Source organism: Pholis gunnellus (assembly GCF_910591455.1).
Source record: "Pholis gunnellus genome assembly, chromosome: 16".
NCBI lineage: Eukaryota > Metazoa > Chordata > Actinopteri > Perciformes > Pholidae > Pholis > Pholis gunnellus.
The window spans coordinates 6,649,247-6,671,954 of NC_136543.1; the positions used below are offsets into that span (position 1 = coordinate 6,649,247).

The window sequence follows — 22,708 nt, forward strand, 5'->3', positions numbered from 1 at the left end:
GGCGGAGAAGTCTCGAGCATCTACTTATTTGTTGATGAATCTCATGATATGATTGAAAGCTCCACAACAGCCACTAAAAGGACCTCGAGGTGATAATGTTTTGTCAGCTGCCGTTTTATGGGTAAAGAATGAACTATTAATAATAACTTTATTAATGGGAATCTTTGTGTGATCACCTGAACTGAGCAAAATCTTATATACTGATGATCCAGAACAACAGACCTTAAGCTGAAATAGTTATTTAACAATATATATTTTGATATTGGTCTGTTCTTTTTTTTAATTACAATAGTGTGGTATTTGCATTTTTATGTTGGTTTGTGTACGTCACTTCACATAACTGTCACGTTTTTCTATTATTTTCACATTTGTAGTCTTATTGATTTAGATAAAGTAGATGCTATTGCGTTGGAAAACATCAGTTAATATGGGCCAGTTCATCACTAATACAACATGTTCCCTGTTAATTTGTTAAACAAAAACGGACCCCCCCCTCCCCCCCGCTGTCTCATGTGCCTATGAGTGTACGTCTTTTCCAGTGACCCCGTCCCGACCCCCACCATCCCCCTCTGGTGTTTCAGGCCAGCAGCTGAGTGAGTGCAGGCAGCAGGCAGAGAGCTGCTCCTCTCCAGCTGAGGGCAGCAAAGGACTCGGCCCCGTTACAAAGGTCCGTATCGCAGCAGATGTTGGTGTAGTTGAAGTAGAGGCCCGAGGCGTATTTCTGTCCGCTCACACCGCACTGGGACGGGACTGCACAGCTCTTCTCGTACATCGTCACTTGTAGAGAGCCTACGAGAGAAGAAGGGGAGGCGAGGTTATTTTGGTGCCTCGTTGAAAACTGCCCGAGCATTTAAGGGGTTAACCTGCATGTGAAAAAGAAAACCGGGGCTTTATGAGACACAGTGAACTGTTTCGCTCCACCCACGAAGCCCAGAGAGCTATTTTTAGAGATTTGATGGCATCACAGGCATTAGTGATCTGACAACCGGCCTGAAGAGATATGAGATCTGAGCCTTCGAGTATTTCTTTTGTCTCGTTTTGTTATTACACTGATGGAGGTGAGACAGGATCAGGGCTGAGAGAAAGCACTGAAAACAAATTTAAAGAAATATTTTAGTATCCATAGATACAACACAGGCTGTATATATTTTGACAATCTGTTTTTTAAATTTGTTTTGTTTTGGCTCCCAGAGCTACCGAGACAATTTTTCTAACTTAAACCAGTTTTTTAACATCCGGCTTTGTTCCAGATATTGGAGTTTTCTGGGTTTTCCTCATCAAATCCAGATAACTCAATTGAGTCGTCCAGATAACTCAATAAACCTGCTTCTCAGAACTGGTTCCCCATATCCAGGATTTAAAATAAAACTATTACTGTGACACTTAAATGCAGCTTTACGAGCATTTGGCCTATACTGGGAGAGCAGTGAATGAATTGTAACTATAAAAAGGACTTCAATATTTACAGTTCTTTTGTATGTGGGTCTAAAAAGCCTTAACTAAAGATGATAGTTAGAACTTTAACTTAATAGCCATTGTTTCTCCTCAAATCCAAAACAAAACTGTCCTAATACATATATGCAGAATGTTGTACGCTTCTAAAATCTGTTCCCAGACAATGTACGGTACAATGAGGCTTTGTTTGCCAATTTGTGACCATCCTGTCCTAGATTCTCAGAAAATAATCCCATCTACACACACAGAAATAAAACTCTCTCTCTCACACACACACACACACACACACACACACACACACACACACACACACACACACACACACACACACACACACACACAGAGATCTGGATCTTACCCCGTTTTCCCATAGCAGTACTGGACAGGCAGCGCTGTCCGGCTGGACACTCCTGTGGAAACTTAAAGCAGTCCAGAGGAGAGATGGCCGGGAATAAACAGGTGTAGCAGCACAAGCAGTCTGAAGGAGACGATGGAAGAAAAATATGAAGAAACTCACTGTGAGCCTGACGAAATATTGACATTGATATTTAAGCGTTATAAAAATGTTCCAATGATGCAAAATTGAAAAACAGATAACAAGTGTTAAAATGGATTCTTGAATTTGGTTTTTAAAAACAGGCGTCAGTAATCACAGTTAGAGCAACTACAAGGGACTTTTATTTAGTGTTGATTTCTGCCCCTGTGGATAAAAGCGGTAGTGTTTCCATGAGCGCCACTGCTTCCTTTCTACTGGCTAACACACTTCAAACTTTACCTGTGAAAAGTATGCATGCCGTAAATGACTTTGTCTGATTTTGAGCAGAAACGGGTGACAGTCTTAGCTGATGGTCAAGTTTACTTATGTAGATCATATAAAGGCGTCAGTACTAAATTGAGTTTGTTTAATAACCAGCAGAAAACTCATTTTAGTAACTTTATTTACAGTCAGAATAAGCTTGTCAGTCCTCTCTTGGTACAAACTATGAACCATAAATGCAGACACCAGTTCATTGTTGAGGAGCTAATATTGTCCAATATATGGGCTGGACGATGACAAGACATTCTGCAAATTGGAAAAAATGTATAATCTTTGATAATTCCTAAACCTTATAAATTATATATATATATAATAACACCCAGTTTTGTGACTTTAGAACGTCAGGTAAAACTTTCGCACATTTAAATGCTTTTTTTCAGCAAGTTTTACGTCACTGAAAACGCATTTTACAATAAATTAAACTGTGTTTTAAATGTAATTTCATAAGAATGTCTCTCAAATTAGCTGAACTACATACCTGCCAAAGGTAGACAACACAGCAGGAGAATCACAAGTTGTGAACCAGACATGATGCTTCCAGAAAGAAGTCCTCAAATCGTTTCCAGTTAACGATTCAAGCACGGTCAAAAATCCTCGTCTTGGTACGTTACAGCTCGCTCATCAAATTAAATGCTGACACGCTACGTCCCACACCCTCCGTCTTTTAATCCCGTTTTTTCTTTCTATTAAGCAGATAAAAATGGCACCACCTCGAAGGTAGTTTATATTGTCAGCACCTTTAGGTCACAGGAAGAAGCTTTATCTTGATGTCACTCTTGTTACTCAGGCAGTCAGTGTCTCCTCCCTGAACCAAATTTAATTTGGAGCAGTAATTGAGATCATCTGACGTCGTTAAAGATAGTCTTAAGAATGAGAGTTAAGTTTTGTATTTAGCTGCTGTTCACTTTTATATCACACAGAGCGACCCCTCACAACAACAGGAAGTGAGTTTAATACAGCTGAATGAGATGACCTCTGACCTCAAAGGAAAGGAGGTAGAGCCAAAATGTTTTAGACAAAAGTATTGAATGAGTAGTTTTATATATTATTTAGAGGTAAGCTGAACACTTTAAAGTGGAAATGTTTCTATGCTTGTACAGGTAAACACAAAATACAGGCGCCAGGTGACAATTCAAAATATAAAAATATATGACGTGTTAAGGCCCTCAGGCCCTCAGTATCACTTTCAAATATGTTTTATCCTGCAGATGTGCTTCTCATGTAATGTTATCCCTGTTAGTGAACACTAATGTAATGATTTACTCTTCCCTCCTCTCTTCTTCTCCTCTCCTATCTTTCTGCACAAGATGTAAAATGAGTTGACAATTCTGTCTATCAGCCAATTGCTCTCAGTGATTCTGCAATAAATATTCTCCTTATTGGTTAACAGAAGACATTAGGTGTTTATGTGTCGTGTGTGTGCATGAGACAGCAGCTAGAAAGCTGCTAAGAAGTCAGAAAAGTCAGCACTGAAGTCAGCACAGAGGAGAAAGAGTCAGCATCTTAGAAAGAGACAGAAACGGAGAGAGAGAAAGTCAGCATGTCAGAGAGTCAGTGAGTTGGAGAGCGAGGCAGTTTAACTGAATTATCCTTTAGGGCGTAATAGGAGACATGAGGACAGCGTGCAGGACGGTCTGCTGACAGCAGTCTTGTGATGGAGTGAGCCAAGCAGGCTCAGACTGAATAAGCTGTTTACCCGTTGATTAATTACAGAGCACACGGACAAAAAGCCTGAAATGTTCAATGTGGGTTGATAAACCAATAGATTTTAGAATAGAGCTTGGTTTGGAAATCTGTCCTTTTATTCTCAGGTGTGCCGTTGACTGACAGATTTTTTTGGGACTCGCTTACTCCAGGAATTTGTAAATATCCTGCAAAATGAAACCTTAAATCAGTTCACTACTGTTTGATAAAAGCCTTTCATCTCCATATTTCATCTTTGCATGAGCTAAGACATACTACTGTTTGTAGGTTCACATATAGGCACTTGTTTTACATTTTCCTATTGAAAATGTTTGATACAACTAAGTGTTATAAAATGAAGCTTTAATTAAAGCAACCAACACTTTTGACACAATGATTGAAAGAATACAAAAAGAAGAACTGACTGACTGACACTAACATACAGTTGTTGTGTGTTGCCTCTTTCATAATTCTATGGACATTTGTGCCAGCTGTGTTAGAATAGATAAGGTGCTGAGGGTCTTTCGTTGCAGGAGGGTCGAGGACACTGTTTTCAAAGACAGTGCGGTAAACTTGCTGATCCTACATTTGACTGGGATGTTTTGTGTGCTGGCTGAAGGATCTCAGTGAACAGATGGTATTCTTTAATCCTGTCTGTGCCAACATCATTTTGACCCACATTTCAGGAAAAGCCAGATTATTCTTTTTTGGGGTCGTGTCACACAGACTCGGTAATTCAGCGTAAAGGGTCGGTGTTTAATCTGTGACGCTTTTGATCAGAGGAAGATGAGAAGCACAGCCTGATCAAATAAATCCTCTGTGAACCTGGTTAGGTACATGCAGGCTTGATTAACACCATTGTGGGAGAGGTGAGAAGGATAACCTGACCTTACATAAACAATGTATCATGATTAAGGGGAGACTATAGGAGCCCTAGAATGTCATAGAAGTACTCCAATCCATCATTCATTCAATATCTCAATACGAGGGAAGGGTGTCGGAGTAGGGACTTCATCAGTTGGGCCTTAATGCTTAACTTTCTGGAATGTGTCAATAGATTGACCAGCTAATGTTAAGTCAAACGGATTATTGTTACTCTAATTTGATGTTCCCTCTCCATTAAGTTATCAACACTATAGCTAGTTTTCTGTAATCCCCAAAGGACAGAATTTAGATTTCAAAGGTGGGGGGGGGGCAGTTATTAGATCAGGCACGAATTCTCAAAAGGGTTTTTGTTTTTCAGAAACCTCTCTCATACTGTAGGGAAAACAAAACACAAACATGTTCTTTTCATAATGTTGATGATGATGGTTGTCACAAAAATATTTCATACAGCAAAAAGTAATGAAATTGATCAATATATTGACTCAACCCAACGGCAAAAGTGCAGAATGAAACCACTTTGGTACCCATTTAACCTCATGTCATTTTTCACCTATTGCTTAGATTTAGTCAAAAGTTAGACTAATAGTGCCCTGATATCTGTCCTACATCTCAAAGCAATATGAATTTCACATAAACATATTTAAAGTAAAGCAAACCTTGGACAGTGAGGAGTAAAATGCATTTTGTCCATGATATGTAACAAAGTATGAAAAAAATATATTGCTTTTATAATTTTGGAGATATATCAAAATATGATTTTAAATCCATTAAATCTTATGGAGCTCAAGATTTTTAAATGTATCTCCTTTTACAATGTTTGCACTCTGCACTCTGTCCTGCCGTCTGCCCATCAAGTGAAGCTTGATCCGGCATATCACGATGGAGGTCTCTGTAAAGATGTGGGCTCAACAGTCATCGACCTCCCTTTGATGCGTTTGCCTGACGTCTTATTTCATCCGTCTTATATTCCTGCGATCGAACACCAGACAGCCAGGAGCAGGCTAGTTATTAGACTAGCCCTAGACCTTATAAAAAAGTCATAGTATAGCATGTCGAAAAAAGTCTTAAAAAAAGTTATAGTTATAGTAAATTCACAGTATGTTGAAAAAAGTCATGGTATATTATGTTGAATGTCAGCGTCAGTCATAGGATTCAAGGATTATTCATTTTTGATTATGTAACACAACAAAAACATGACAAACAAAACAAAAGCAATGGTGTATTCCTGTAGTGCATATTTTTAATTTGCGGGAGGACTGTAAACAGCAGCAACAACAACAAGTCTCTGGGAAGATAATTTAATAGAAAAAATAATAGTATAGCATGTCACAAATATTCATAAAGTCATAGTATAGCATGTCACAAATATTCATAAAAAATCATAGTATAGCATGTCACAAATATTCATAAACTCATAGTATAGCATGTCACAAATATTCATAAAAAATCATAGTATAGCATGTCACAAATATTCATAAAGTCATAGTATATATAGTATGTCAAAAACAGTCTTAGTATAGCATGTCGAAGAAAGTCATAAAAAAGTCATAGTATATTTTTTTACATGCTACACTAAAGCATTTACTTTTTACTTTTTTATGACAAACTATACTATATTTTGTATGATTTTTTTTATACTTTTACATGTTTTATTACATACTATACATTTATTTATGCACACTATACTATGCAATTTTTTTACTATACTATATTAATATTTGTATGACAAACTATGCCATGGCAATTTGTTTATTATGGTATACTATACTATGAGATTTTTATAGATTTAGTCATGACATTTTTTATACTATACTATGGTTTTATATTATGAGATTATTTTTACTTTTTATGATATACTACATCATGAAACACATTATTATGACAATTTTCATGATATTTTTAAACTACATTTTTGTGCCATACTATACCATGACATTTCGAACAGCTTTTTATGACATTCTATAGACATTTTCAATGAAATATGGCTCCTCTATACAGTATATATATGTTTTTTTTAATGACATACTATACTATCAACATTCCTATTTTTCTACATACTGGTTCATTCATTTTTCATGAAATATTATACGATGAAAATGTTTATGACATTCTTATGGAATAATATACTTGGACATTTTATAAAATACTCTATCATTATTTGTATAGCAAACTAAACAGACATTTGTATATCATACGAAACTATGACTTTTTAATGACCTTTTTTTATGGCATATCATACTGTGACTTTGTATGGCATACTAATATGACTTATTTCATGACATTTTGTGACATTTTCTATGAGATACTATACTTTATATATATTTTTATGAAGTCTTTTTATGAGACACTAAACTGTGACACCTTTGTGGCATAAAAAGTGGAGGGTCCAGTATGTCTCAAAAAAGCGTTTGATTGAAGAAGAGATAGTTTACTCTAGCAGAAAATGTTACGCTTGGGATACTGTTCTCACCGTTTTTGATTACTATCATGTTTAGCTGCATTCAACATTATTGACAGCCAATAAAATACTCTAATCAACCTTGATTGAAACCGGACAGGACGTGTGGGGGATGGGGGTGCGTGGATGAAAGGGAGTGAGGGCTGTGTCAAACTAAAGTTAAAAACGCAAAAAAGACCGGAAAACGAGCGATTTGGCTTTAACAAAATAAGAGCATAACGGTCCCTAAAACGATTACGTATAACCTCTACGCATATAATGCTTAGTTTTGGGATTAATCACCACTGTGTTTGGGTTATAATACATCAGCAACACAACTTGATAAAGATAAATGTGGGGTGATATTCTCAACCGTATAGATGAGATGACACATAACAGCTCAAAACTCACGGGCTCCTCGTAGCTGTTTTATTTTGAAATACGGAGCCGGAACTGTTCACATTCACAGTCGCCACCTTGACTTTGCATGAAAGCTTAGATAGTTGGTCCGCAGAGAAAGACAACGGGAGAATAACGGGAACTGCTGGGTCGGGTTGGAAATTAAATCAAACGAGAAAAACGCAGCCGAGCGTGAGAGCTGAAACAATCAGGTAAGATATACTTCTAAATCCGCCATGTTATCTGTTATTTGTGCAACTTCTGGGAGTGTTAGTGACAGTTCCCCCATTGGAAAGATGTGGAACCATCATCAGGAGTGAGGCTCGCTGTGAACTGTTGACGTTATTTGGGAAGGAGCGGTGAACTGCAGGGCGGTGCACTCCTGCAGCCTCACAGTCGAGATGTTTTTGTTCTAGACTCGTATTCATTACTGCAGCTGGATAACTCAGGACTACGCAGTTAAAGGGATACATTCATGTTAAATAGTCAAAACACAAAAAAATAGTGCGCCAACGTGTCATTGATCTCGTTAGGAGGCATCTACAGACCCAAACAGTGGATTTAAGCACCGTTAACTGTGATTTCACAGCCTAAACTTGCATGGAAGTATCCTTAAAAAGCTCTCTGTGCTGTCTTTTATATAACAAAAAAACCAAATGGAATATCAAAGATCAGCACTTGTTGCGTAAATTGTGATTCGGATTTAGGAAACATCCGGTGTGGAAGTCCCGTTCTGCAGCCTCACAGTGGGCGACTGCTGCGAGGTACAGGGAAGATGATGAAAGGGCAATTGTCCTGAATCTCACACACTGCCCAAACATGGGAAGGCTGGGCAGCATATTGCAGGGACATTGAAGAATGTTTCCTTTTTAATCTGGCTTTGGGCAATGCTGCTTTTTGTCAACTGTGCTGTCTCTTTTAATTCTGCAGACGGTGATAATACAATTTAACAATCACCATTTCATCATAGTGCAACTCTTTAGTGCTGTGCTTCATGTTAATCTCTATAATAATGTCACAGATATTTACCTCTTTCATGGCCTTGAGATGTCTGTGTCCCACAAGAGATGAGATTTGTTTCATTGTACTCGGCTTTGTTTAATGTGTCCATCTCTCTCTTTCTCAGGCTGGAATCTTCTGCTTCCACTTCCTGGAGGCGGGAATAGCCGGTGGGAGTACTGGAATGAAGGAAGAAGCAGAGAGACAGTGATGAAGATGCCCTCCACGTTCCTCGTGGACCCCCTGATCCATCATTAGCTCAATTTACACTTTAGCTGGTGTTAGTTTTTGCAAGTTTAGACTGTAAAGAAGTTTATAACACATCTTTTTATTACCTCTTGTTTATCTTCTGGCAGAGACAACTTATTGGCCTCTTGGCAGAACACCAATACAACCACTTTTTATAGGCAGACAGTCATCAGGTCGTTGAAGTCATGGCAAACATGTGCCCATATGGCCGCTTCACCCACGCCGTGGTGCGGGGCATCCCGGAGACCTTTGGGAACGCGGCGGAGGGCGGTCGTGAGAACGGGGAGGCCTCAGTGGACCTGGCCAAAGCTCAGCGTCAGTTCGGTTGCCTGACAGGAGCCCTGAGGCAGAAGGTGGGCCTGCAGCTGATCGAGATCCCCCCTGACCCCGAGCTGCCCGACAGCTGGAGGATAGAGGATGTGGCCGTCATCCAGGGAGACACGGCGCTCATCACCAGGCCCCTCAAACAGCAGCGACGCAGTGAGGTAACACGGCTTAAGTTCAGCACCATAATCCTCTGGCTTTGTCTGATAAAGGGCAGCAAGCAGTCGACATTTGTTTCAGTTCATATCAGTATGGTGAGAGAATGACCTTGCAACAGATACTTCACTTGTTTAGATGTAATTAAGTTGCCTTTTGGAAGAGGGTAGACTTTAGAAAACCACCTTTTCAAACCAAGAGGTGACGAAAATCAAATCCTCATGACGCCCATGTTTTTGTTGACATTTGTTCTTTAAAGTTTGATTTCTCAAAGCACTCTGTGTGTTTTTTGGCAGAGGAAATGACTTCTATTGTAGATGTCAGAGGTTCTGTTGACACATTATTTTAGGGGTCTGTGAATCCTGGAAAGAATGATGTAATTTGGTACTAATTGTTGGAGAAATAGGGATATAATTCAAATGATACACGTCCAATTACTAATTAGTTATGCTTTATTTTACAGGTCTGTAATATTTTTTTCTGGCAAGTTCAGTGGAAACAACGATTAAATTTGATCCTAATGAAGAACACAATTGGAATTAAAACCCAAGAAAACATTAATTAATTGTTTATTTGTTACTGGAAATATTTTTGAGGCACTTGTATTAATGAGGCACTGTTGGAATTTTTTTTTTTTACAATTTCACTATTTCCCTTATAATTCATGTACCAAACTCTATAGTTATTTTCTTCTTCCTACAAAATGATTAGAGGTTCCTTGAGTGCGCTGAAATCAAAAAACAATAATGTATATGCTTAGGAACCTGTAAGGCAGTAATGTGAAAATCATTTTGTTAATAATATAGATGGATGTGTAGTACAAACCGTAACAAAGGTACCGGTATATGGAAAACTACGTTGAAACAGTCAAGCTCTCTTATCGAATGTGTCGCTTTCTCTACTTCCTTCTCTTTACTCCTCTTCTCTCCAGGTGGAGGCAGTGAGGAGGGTGGTGTCGGAGCTGAATCTGACTGTGGTGGAGATGGGGGCCGAGGAGGGGGACTCCGGAGGGGCCACGCTGGAGGGCAGCGACGTCCTCTTCACGGGAAGGGAGTTCTTTGTCGGCATCTCCTCCCACACCAACCACAGAGGGGCGGAAGTACTGGCAGACACTTTCAAGGTAAGAGGCACGAGAGAGAAGATCAAGCAAACACATCTTTAAGTTATAAAGGGTGTTCAAATGGGATGATGTACTTTAGAGGAACTTATCTAAATCCACTGCCAATGAACTTTTTTTGCCAGTGCCACAAAGACAGTCTAAGAGCCAAGACGCTCGTCATAAAACAAACCCAGCTGCCGAAGTGAGCAGGTGGCCATTTGCTGTCTCGCATTTGGGCAATCATGGTCCGTAAACGGCGATGAATGAGGCCGTTCAATTGGCCAAATAATGGAGACCACACAGTGGTGCCCTCAGGCCCTGCCGCCACCCACCCGTTAGTATTGATTCCTCCACTTCTCTTAAGTGCACTTCAGCTACTCCTGAAACACACGCAGACACTTTGCATCTACTCGCGTTGAATATGTGCGTCCGCGTGTTGTTGCGTATGTCGGGTATGAACTGGTGTAGGTGGGAGGGCTCATGTGGTCAGAACTGAGGATGAAAGGACGACGATTCACATCCACTGAAATGGGTTTCAAAACATTACACCGGCATTTTGCATGCTTTTAAGTTGTCCATCCATCCATTTTCCTCCGCTTATCCGGGGTCGGGTCGCGGTGGCAGCAGGCCAAGCAGGCTGACCCAGACTTCCCCTCTCGCCCAATGCTTTGAAGTTGTCATTCATAAAATTCAATACGTATTTATCATTGTACTAATAACACTAAGTGGTAGTGAAAGCTAGTTATAGCCAGTTTTAGTCTTGTCTTCCCTTTTAAGGACTATTCAGACCAAGAGGTGGCAACTGCCTCTGATCCTTAACGAGACACTCCAGAATCACACAATGGGCTACTTTATGTCCGGCTACAAAGTAGTACAAGTTTGGCACTTGAATAGAGGTTATTAGTAACACTTTGTGCTTTCACAAAAGAGATGAAGGAACATCAAAAGAAACCTGGAGGGACTGCGTGTTAATGAAACCTTTCTACCTCCGTCTGTTCAGGACTTTGCCGTATCCACCGTGCCCGTCTGCGGTGGCGCCCGACTGAGAAACATCTGCTCCATGGGAGGTCCGGACACCATCATCATCAGCAACAGTGACGGGGCCAAGAAGACACTCCGGGTAAGTGTTAAGAAATATAACTTTAAAGGAATGGAAGATTTGGGGAATACGCTTATTTGCGTTCCTAGTTAAGATGAGCAGATCGATATCACTAATTCAATAAGGCTGTAGCCAATAGGCCACTTTAAAACGTACAAGCCCAAGCAAAATCTCTGAATGTGTTTGTTTTTAATTCATGAAGAAGTGGATTTTAATGATCTGATATATTGGTATACTGATGACTCATAATTAGATATTGGAAAATTATGTCGTGGGCAGACTATCAAGCTTATTTTCCATCATACATAGTCTGTGTTTCCCTTCGCTCTGTCCGAATGTGAACTGCACACATCATTTATTTCCTAACTGCTGAGGTCATATTAATAATAGCACTAATGCTCCCTTTGAGTCTGTGTGTAATGCTGGGCGTGGCCCTCTGCAGTGTGTGTGTGTGTGTGTGATACTAAGTGTGCACGTGTGTGTTTGCCTCCAGATGATGGAACAGCTGACTGATCACCAGTATGAAGTGCTCACTGTTCCAGAGGAATCAGCAGCAAACTGCATCTACATCAAAGGTCCGTCTAAGCTGGACTTCCTGCTCCACCGGCCTGCAGAGGAATGTCCCGACAGCGTCTCTGTGAGTACAGCTGGGGATTTAATTTCTTTATTGCAGGCCTCGGGTTCAAAAAGACACTCATCTTTGTTAAATTAAAGGGTTACGGCAGCTTTATTTTATCCCTGGCAATTTCATATTGCGCTACCCTAAAGCTGGGGCACTCGCAGGAGACGGGATAGGATCGTCCAACTCAAAACTGCAGAGGTCAACATATCCTGATTTAAACATTGGATCCCTCACAGCACGATCCTTCAATGTTGACCTGTTACAAATGTGAGTAGGTGGGAGGACAAATGTTAATGTTAAACATTCTCACATTTTAGGAGCTGAAACCATGAAATGTTTGACATTTCTACACGACAAATGATTTGAACCATCATCAAGATAGTCGCCGTAAAATGTCAGTCATCGCTTAATCAACTGTTAGGTACAGTAGTTTAATGTTAAAGAAAGTATCACATTTTCTGTCTTGTATAAACTCTTAATCAGTAATGTAACTGAAGCATAAAGTGCAATATTTGCTTCTGAAATGGAGATATAACATGAAAAAGAAAATCAAGTCAAAACTGTCACTTTTAATTAAAGGGCACATGTGAATCTGTAATTTAATAGCATTTTGATGCGTTCGACAAGGTACAAAACACAGGAGATGATTATTTTGCAGACTGTGTGATTGATGTTCTAAACTTTAATTCAAAGAAAAGACAAATCAAGAACATTCAGTCCACAATACCAGCTGCTTAGGTCCCTTTTCTTTTATTAGCCAGTATCTTCTTCCAGGAGTCTGAGATAAGTGTCTGGATGACTCAGTCACTTCCTCTCTCCTCTCTGCAGGCTTTCCAGAAGCTCCAGGACTACACCCTCCTGCCTACAGCCTGCAGCGAGGCCTCCAAACTGGGAGCGTCTCTGTCCTCGCTCTGCCTCCTCATCAACAGAAAGCACACGTATTTCTGAAAACTCATTTCTCACCATCAGTGTGCTTCACAGCGTCTACATGTTCACGGTGGGGTGAAATATCAAACACTTTTCACAGCGTACTTTCTGATCTATTTATTTCTATGGGAAAACACTGACACATCTGTATGAGAATATGATCCAACTGTAACATCTGCTAACAGACTTACTTCTTGGCACCGCTGAACACACGGTGAAGCACGCTGGTTTCCTCAAACGTTAACATAACTATCCATGAAACCACTAAATTCAACTATAGTTTCACGGTTTTTACTTTTGATCACCACTTTTCCACTTTCTGCAGACTAACTTTAAGAAATGTAAAACAATATGGTATCATGGTATGCAATTTAATGGTTCACAAATATACCAAAGTATGAAGGGAAACGGTACAGCTGTGAAAATGGAACCTATGTAAACAAAATGGATTAACCAAGTACAAATAATTAAGTCACAAATTGACACATGCCTATATTAACTAACATGGCACGAAAGGCAAAAAGTTACTTATGTAATTACATTTTAAGACTTTAATGCCTTTGAGGAACTTAAATGGAGTACTTTCAGACCTGCAGATTTGTGACACTGTGCATCTATTTGTCCATAATACATGTTTGTATTTCAATACTTGTTTAGTTCAATACTTGTCGTTTTACTGACAATCAATTACAGGATGTGTAGCTGCTAAGAATAAAACTGCAGTTTTTATAAATAATTAGCTTTCATATGTGAATTTGTAGAAAGTGTTGTGATGCCAATAAACTTTAACTGAAAAAGACAGTTATCTTGTGTAATTGATTTTGCCTGTTCACAGTCCAAGACCGTAAACTATGGAGGACAGAATATGACTTAAGTATTAATAAATGTATGAATAAATACAGGAATAAATAAATGTTTGAATACAGAAATAAATAAAATAAATGCTGATTTAAAATTAATGTGTAGATAAATAAAAGTTGATGATCAAACAGGACAAAGAAATGCATATATATTTATTTCTATATTTCTGTTCACCTACATTTATTTAATGTTTATGCTAATGAGGTGGGAGGTCCTAACCTGTCTAAAGCAGGATTGGTCACAGAAGTGTGATCGCTTCTGGTCTGCTTCTGCCTTGCACAGTAACATTGAAGTTGGCGAGCCCAGTGTTGCCAAATTGACAACTTTCTTGCTAAATCTTGCGAGTTTCCAAATCCCTTTGGCGACTTTCTTTGTCAAAAGCAACTAGTGACAAATCTAGCGACTTTTCTGGTGTTTTGGAGACTGACGTGAAAGCACGTATCATTCTGCAGTTACTGTCCTCAACGAGCAGCAGGTGCTGCCGTGAGCCCCTCCGCCGTCTCAAAGCACTCACAAGTCAATCTCACAGTAGCCTCGTGCAGCAGTCCCAGCTGCAGACTGTGGAAGCAATTAGTGCTGCTAGATAGTTTTTTTTTTACATAGTCTACAGGGATGATTTGCTATGAATCGGTTGCTTCTGTCTTGCTCCCCTACTTGACCAATCCTGCTTAAGAATGAGGTTTGGACCGCCTACCTCATTAACATACGGACACAGAATGACCTTTAGTAAAGGTCATTAGGTACCAGTTAAGAGTATTGAGACCCTTTACCAAGGTGGCGGCTTGATCCTCATCCAAAATTCGTCGAGCCCCAAGGTTTGTTAGTATCGACGCGGTACTGGACGGTGAATTAGTCGAATATGTATTGATGTAGGCTTTGATGATGCCATTCTCTCCCTAGGCTGGTCTTGAATGCATTAACTGAGGCTCTGACTGTTTCTTGACTCAGGCTGTTCCATATCAGTGTTCTGTTTGAATTACAGAAATAAATGAAGGAATACAGAAATGTAGAAATTTATTTATGTCCGGTTTAGGCATCAATATTTATTTATACTTAAGACATTTTTCGTCCTCCATAGTAAACAGCTGTGTGAGGAAAAAAAAGACTCAAAACTTCAAGCAATTTCTTCAAATGTATTTGTTTTATTGGAAAGCAAAGATTTTAACGGTTGGACTTGGCAACTCTCTCCAACTCGTCCTTCTTCTTGATGGCATAAGAGTTAGATGAACCCTGAAATTAGGAGAATCAGCAGTTAACACACATAACTCAACACTCAGAAAAATGTAAACAAAGACCAGGATTATAAGTTATGTTTAATGTCCACTAACATCAATACATATGTATTGAGTTATCAGAACGGTCACGCTGTAAGTGCATAAACGGTTACCTTTGCGGCATTGATGAGCTCATCAGCCAGGCACTCAGCGATGGTCTTGATGTTCCTGAAAGCAGCTTCTCTTGCTCCTGTGCACAGCAGCCAGATGGCCTACAAGACGACAGAGCAGCTCATTAGTGACTGAAAGATTCACTTTGGTGGAATAAACACTGACCGCCAGAAGTGTAATGTATCTGAGTTGGTGATTGACTGGGTCACAACAGACTCCAGCCAATGAATAAGCAAAGACATTTCCTCTACGAGCACTCTAGCACACCAGGATAATGGGAGATACTCAGGCGTGACTCTAGCCTCGTTTATTACATGAAATACAAACAAATATTACAGCTAATGAGAATAAATCAGCTTTCACTTTAAAAAGATGAAAGAAATATATATTGGTGAGAAACCCTTTCTTGCTGTTGCTGACAGAAATAAATAACTGCAACCTCTGATATATTTGATGTCTATAACGATCTCTAATAAAATGAAAGCAGTCTAAATCTTTTCTAATGTTCACTAATATACTATAGTTAATTTGGAAGACATGTGAAAGCATGACACCTTTAGTCTGGGGTTTTGTTGTAATGCTACATACTGAATGAAAGATTACCTCCAGACTTTAAGAACAGTTTGTAACGTAGATTAGTGTGGTTACCTGGTTGACTCTGCGGAGAAGTGACACATCCACAGCCTGCCTCCTGACGGTACCAGCACGACCGATACGGGTGGAGTCCTCACGGGGTCCACTGTTGATGATGGCGTTCACCAAGACCTGGAGGGGATTCTGGGAACACAAATTTCAATAATAGTAAGAAATTCCCATTAAAGCAAAACCTGTGGCAACATCTAGAAAGATATATTCACTCTTTCCTGTAGCTTATACTCGATTGATGCCTTTATCGTGCTGCACACACTAAACCAAAGTGAGAATTGTGTGAATGTTAGTGGTACACACCTCTCCAGTCAGCAGGTTGATGATCTCGAAGGCGTGCTTGACGATGCACACGGTCATCAGTTTCTTGCCGTTGTTGCGGCCGTGCATCATCATGGAGTTGGTCAGACGCTCCACAATGGGGCACTGGGCCTTACGGAAACGCTTGGCGGCATAACGTCCTCCAGAGTGTGGCAGGTACTTGGCGTACTTCTCTTTCACAGCAATGTAATCCTGTTGTGCACAAAGAGTGAGTTAATGCATATTTTAATCCGGCGCTGTTGAAGTACAGTATGTATGAAGAGTTAGTGTGTCTGAGTTGGTGATTGACTGGGTCACAACAGGCTACAGCCAATGAATAAGCAAAGACATTTACTCTGCGAGCACTCTAGCACACCAGGTCAACGGGTCAGTGACCAGGCGTGACTCTAGCCTCGCTTAATTCAAAAATAAAACAGCTTTGGTAATAAAAAGGAAGATGGAAAGGATGTCTAGAAATACAACAAAACAATTCTAGAAACTTCCTCTTATTGATTGATCTGGACATCGTCAGTGCTCCACTTACCGAAAAGTTTGATCTCCGGGGACTCAGCCACGGCTGGGGCAGTCTCCCACTCAGTCACTGAGGATGAAATAAAAGCAGTGGTCAAGTCAAGGGCACAGCAACACAGCCGTGTGCACATCCGTTCCTCCTCAAACATTTACCTTTTCTGAGAGACAATCATTGAATCAGTTCTGAATCAATTTGAATGTAACGAAATATTTAACATCAGGAAATATGATAACAGCAATAAGGCGTAACAATTAACTACACTAATTGAGATTGGTAGCTACATTGCAGTTGGTGTAAACCTAACCGATGTCAGGTAGACACCTAGGTTTACATTTCTCTTCGACTAAGATCACTTGTGATCAAATGAAATGCCCGAACATGGGATAAAACAGCCACTTTCTCAGCAGGGCCCGAGCTGAAGCCTGCTCCTCCAAAGTTAACGCAACGTTAGCTGTCAGCTTACATGCTACCGTGATTAATTGTGACATTTTACATTCGTATACAGATGTGGTATATTCTTCATCAATAACGTAACAGTAAGTATACTTTTGCTACATTTAGTGAAATAAAGCACTGAGTTCGAGATCTATCGAGGTCGCTGATTAACATGCCGCATCCACATGTACTAGCAAGCTAGCCACATGCTAACGCTCGGCGCCGTTGTGCTCGTTGGGAAACTCTTAGTGGAAATAAAACATTTCGTCAAACTTAGACGTCCTGTTTCTATCTGTCGGACAACATGAACCAGAGTCGATTCTAAATATCCGAGAATAATCTTTTTCAGGACAAATGAAGCGAGCAAAAGCTTAATTTTTCACTCACTTGTCTCTGCCGTTGTGTACCACACTTCTCTGAGACGGAAAAGGGACTTCTCGAGAAGCCGCGTGCATCCGGTGAGATGGTTGGGTCCTTCTAGAGTCTAGGCATGTAGGGAATTGTAGTCCTTTCTTTTAGAATGGCTCTGACTAAAATTGTGTAGCCTGCGCAGAATACTTACAACGTGAAATACGCTGATGAAGATTTTTGCTTTAGTTTAGTTTTCATGTTATTACTTTTATCTTTTTTCAGTTTTTCTTATAATTCTGTCTGTGTGTACTGTAAAAAAAGGAATGAATGATGTACTTATTAGCTATACTGTAAGATACATTTAATCTTTTTCACTCTTCCATGAATCGACATGATTTTGAAAGTGAGTAGGCCTACTTGGCATACATCATGTAACACCTATTCATGACAGAAATGACAAAAAGAAGCTAAACTCGATATTTGAGTATTTAATACATCTGATTATTATAATTCATTGTGTATTATAACAGTATAAAATACATTTTGATAAGTATCCAAACTGGGAACGTCTCTGTCCTCGCTCTGCCTCCTCATCAACAGAAAGCACACGTATTTCTGAAAACTCATTTCTCACCATCAGTGTGCTTCACAGCGTCTACATGTTCACGGTGGGGTGAAATAAACACTTTTCACAGTGTACTTTCTGATCTATTTATTTCTATGGGAAAACACTGACACATCTGTATGAGAATATGATCCAACTGTAACATCTGCTAACAGACTTACTTCTTGGCACCGCTGAACACACGGTGAAGCACGCTGGTTTCCTCAAACGTTAACATAACTATCCATGAAACCACTAAATTCAACTATAGTTTCACGGTTTTTACTTTTGATCACCACTTTCTGCAGACCAACTTTAAGAAATGTAAAACACTATGGTATCATGGTATGCAATTTAATGGTTCACAAATATACCAAAGTATGAAGGGAAACGGTACAGCTGTGAAAATGGAACCTATGTAAACAAAATGGATTAACCAAGTACAAATAATTAAGTCACAAATTGACACATGCCTATATTAACTAACATGGCACGAAAGGCAAAAAGTTACTTATGTAATTACATTTTAAGACTTTAATGCCTTTGAGGAACTTAAATGGAGTACTTTCAGACCTGCAGATTTGTGACAATGTGCATCTATTTGTCCATAATACATGTTTGTATTTCAATACTTGTTTTATGAGTCGTTTTACTGGCACTCAATTACAGGATGTGTAGCTGCCAAGAATAAAACTGCTGAGTTTTTATAAATAATTAGCTTTCATATGTGAATTTGTAGAAAGTGTTGTGATGCCAATAAACTTTAACTGAAAGACAGTTATCTTGTGTAATTGATTTTGCCTGTTCACGGTCCAAGACCGTAAACAGCTGTGTGACGAAAAAAAGACTCAAAACCTCAAGAAATTTCTTCAAATTTATTTTTGTTAGAAAGCAACGATTTTAACGGTTGGACTTGGCAACTCTCTCCAACTCGTCCTTCTTCTTGATGGCATAAGAGTTAGATGATCCCTGAAATTAGGAGAATCAGCAGTTAAAACACATAACTCAACACACTCAGAAAAATATAAACGAAGACCAGGATTATAGGTTATGTTTAATGTCCACTAACATCAATACATATGTATTGAGTTATCAGAACGGTCACGCTGTAAGTGCATAAACGGTTACCTTTGCGGCGTTGATGAGCTCATCAGCCAGGCACTCCGCGATGGTCTTGATGTTCCTGAAAGCAGCTTCTCTTGCTCCTGTGCACAGCAGCCAGATGGCCTACAAGACGACAGAGCAGCTCATTAGTGACTGAAAGATTCACTTTGGTGGAATAAACACTGACCGCCAGAAGTGTAATGTATCTGAGTTGGTGATTGACTGGGTCACAACAGACTCCAGCCAATGAATAAGCAAAGACATTTCCTCTACGAGCACTCTAGCACACCAGGATAATGGGAGATACTCAGGCGTGACTCTAGCCTCGTTTATTACATGAAATACAAACAAATATTACAGCTAATGAGAATAAATCAGCTTTCACTTTAAAAAGATGAAAGGAATATATATTGGTGAGAAACACTTTCTTGCTGTTGCTGACAGAAATAAATAACTGCAACCTCTGAGATGACGTTTATAACTATCTAATAAAATGAAAGCAGTCTAAATCTTTTCTAATGTTCACTAATATACTATAGTTAATTTGGAAGACATGTGAAAGCACGACACCTTTAGTCTGGGGTGAGACGGTTTTGTTGTAATGCTACATACTGAATGAAAGATTACCTCCAGACTTTAAGAACAGTTTGTAACGTAGATTAGTGTGGTTACCTGGTTGACTCTGCGGAGAGGTGACACATCCACAGCCTGCCTCCTGACGGTACCAGCACGACCGATACGGGTGGAGTCCTCACGGGGTCCACTGTTGATGATGGCGTTCACCAAGACCTGGAGGGGATTCTGGGAACACAAATTTCAATAATAGTAAGAAATTTCCATGAACGCAAAACCCGTGGCAACATCAAAAAAGATATCCACAGGATACAAACTGAAACCTGACACAAAGTTCTGATAATCTGCTCAATGTTATATTACTGCCAGTAATATCTTCAAGTAGTGCTCTGGGCTCTACTGTATATCTGATGTCCCTACAAACAGTAACTTCTGCTCAACAGTGACTTCTGTAATGAGCACCAGAAATGGGACACATTTTTTCAATTAGCACAAACAATCTGAGTTGACTTCACACGGGCACCCGGTTACAGTTGTCTGCTATAAAACGTTTTTGCGCAAACTATACAACTGTTAAATCTGTCTAGACTTTGGCTTCTTTCAATATTTAATTTTGTCTTTCTGTGTAACAGACTGACTTAAATACAAACTGAGAAGCTCTAGTGTATGAAAACTTGTCCCATTGGATCAGTTGTAGTCCATTAATCATGTGTAACAGTTCACCCTGTCCCGTAGCTTATACTCGATTGATGCCTTTATCGTGCTACACACACTAAACCAAAGTGAGAATTGTGTGAATGTCAGTGGTACACACCTCTCCAGTCAGCAGGTGGATGATCTCGAAGGCGTGCTTGACGATGCGCACGGTCATCAGTTTCTTGCCGTTGTTGCGGCCGTGCATCATCATGGAGTTGGTCAGACGCTCCACAATGGGGCACTGGGCCTTACGGAAACGCTTGGCGGCATAACGTCCTCCAGAGTGTGGCAGGTACTTGGCGTACTTCTCTTTCACAGCAATGTAATCCTGTTGTGCACAAAGAGTGAGTTAATGCATATTTTAATCCGGCGCTGTTGAAGTACAGTATGTATGAAGAGTTAGTGTGTCTGAGTTGGTGATTGACTGGGTCACAACAGGCTACAGCCAATGAATAAGCAAAGACATTTACTCTGCGAGCACTCTAGCACACCAGGTCAACGGGTCAGTGACCAGGCGTGACTCTAGCCTCGCTTAATTCAAAAATAAAACAGCTTTGGTAATAAAAAGGAAGATGGAAAGGATGTCTAGAAATACAACAAAGAAATTCTAGAAACTGCCTCTTGTGGCTTACCTGCAGAGAGATGTCATTGATCTGGACATCGTCGGTGCTCCACTTGCCGAAAAGTTTGATCTCCGGGGACTCAGCCACGGCTGGGGCAGTCTCCCACTCAGTCACTGAGGATGAAATAAAAACAGTGGTCAATTCAAGTCAAGGACACAGAGCACAGCAACACAGCCGTGTGCATATCCGATTCCCCTCAAACATTTACCTTTTCTGAGAGACAATCATTGAATCAGTTCTGAATCAATTTGAATGTAACGAAATATTTAACATCAGGAAATATAATAGCAATAAGGCGTAACACGTAACTACACAAATTGAGATTGATAGCTACATTGCAGTTGGTGTAAACTTAACCAACGTCACATAGACACCTAGGTTTACATTTGTCCTTGACTAAGATCACTTGTGATCAAATGAAATGCCCGAACGTGGGATAAAACAGCCACTTTCTCAGCAGGGCCCGAGCTGAAGCCTGCTCCTCCAAAGTTAACGTAACGTTAGCTGTCAGCTTACATGCTACCGCGATTAATTGTGACATTTTACATTCGTATACAGGTGTGGTGTATTCTTCATTAATAACGTAACAACAGTATGTATACATTAGCTACATTTAGTGAAATAAAGCACTGAGTTCGAGATCTATCGAGGTCGCTGATTAACATGCCGCATCCACATGTGCTAGCAAGCTAGCCACATGCTAACGCTCGGCGCCGTTGTGCTCGTTGGGAAACTCTTAGTGGAAATAAAACAACATTTCGTCAAACTTAGACGTCCTGTTTCTATCTGTCGGACAACATGAGCCAGAGTCGATTCTAAATATCCGAGAATAATCTTTTTCAGGACAAATGAAGCGAGCAAAAGCTTAATTTTTCACTCACTTGTCTCTGCCGTTGTGTACCACACTTCTCTGAGACGGAAAAGGGCCTTTTCGAGGCGCCGCGTGCAGATATCCGGTGAGATGGTTGGGTTTTTCCGGTGCGCTAGGCATGTAGGGAATTGTAGTCCTTTCTTTTAGAATGGCTCTGACTAAAAGTGTGTAGCTTGCGCGACACAGAATACTTACAACGTGAAATACGCTGATGAAGATTTTGCTTTAGTTTATTTGTTTTCATGTTGTTAATATTACTTTGATCTTTTTTTAGTTTTTCTTATAAGTCTGTTTGTGTGCACTGTAAACAAAGGAATGAATGATTTACTTATTAGCTATACTGTAAGATACATTTAATCTTTTTCACTCTTCCATGAATCGACATAATGATTTTGAAAGTGAGTACTTGGCATACATGTAACACCTATTCATGACAGAAATTATAAAAAGAAGAAGCCAAACTCGATATTTGAGTGTTTCATAAATATGATTATATATTTGTGGATATTCATTGTGTATTATAAAAGTATAAAATACATTTTGATAAGTATCCCATAAATAAGTGTCTCGAAAGAGA

At 39.7% G+C, this 22,708-nt stretch overlaps 4 protein-coding genes across 4 annotated transcripts; 1 reads left to right on the forward strand and 3 right to left on the reverse strand.

The window, feature by feature from the left end:
* Positions 1–577: 577 nt before the first annotated feature.
* LOC306708160 (uncharacterized protein) lies at positions 578–2,802 on the reverse strand (the record flags this gene model as incomplete). The annotated part of the gene is made up of 3 exons (XM_079175893.1): positions 578–789; positions 1,814–1,933; positions 2,751–2,802. The coding sequence occupies 3 exons, from the start codon at positions 2,800–2,802 to the stop codon at positions 578–580; spliced, it is 384 nt and encodes a 127-aa protein (XP_079032019.1).
* A 4,954-nt stretch (positions 2,803–7,756) lies between these two features.
* ddah2 (DDAH family member 2, ADMA-independent) lies at positions 7,757–13,937 on the forward strand. The gene is made up of 6 exons (XM_079175883.1): positions 7,757–7,888; positions 8,803–9,409; positions 10,336–10,524; positions 11,504–11,623; positions 12,096–12,239; positions 13,053–13,937. The coding sequence occupies exons 2-6, from the start codon at positions 9,110–9,112 to the stop codon at positions 13,170–13,172; spliced, it is 873 nt and encodes a 290-aa protein (XP_079032009.1). The 5' UTR covers positions 7,757–7,888; positions 8,803–9,109; the 3' UTR covers positions 13,173–13,937.
* Positions 13,938–15,136: 1,199 nt separating this feature from the next.
* On the reverse strand, positions 15,137–17,749 carry LOC306708156 (small ribosomal subunit protein uS7-like). Its single transcript, XM_079175889.1, has 6 exons — positions 17,697–17,749; positions 16,887–16,943; positions 16,346–16,555; positions 16,046–16,174; positions 15,400–15,498; positions 15,137–15,242 (listed from the first exon to the last, which is right to left on the reverse strand). Exons 3-6 carry the CDS (start codon positions 16,436–16,438, stop codon positions 15,174–15,176), a joined length of 390 nt encoding a protein of 129 aa, XP_079032015.1. The 5' UTR covers positions 16,439–16,555; positions 16,887–16,943; positions 17,697–17,749; the 3' UTR covers positions 15,137–15,173.
* A 1,371-nt stretch (positions 17,750–19,120) lies between these two features.
* On the reverse strand, positions 19,121–22,210 carry LOC306708155 (small ribosomal subunit protein uS7). The gene is made up of 6 exons (XM_079175888.1): positions 22,142–22,210; positions 21,270–21,373; positions 20,756–20,965; positions 20,041–20,169; positions 19,393–19,491; positions 19,121–19,233 (listed from the first exon to the last, which is right to left on the reverse strand). Coding segments are annotated over exons 1-6 (612 nt in total). The 5' UTR covers positions 22,143–22,210; the 3' UTR covers positions 19,121–19,164.
* Positions 22,211–22,708: the final 498 nt, after the last annotated feature.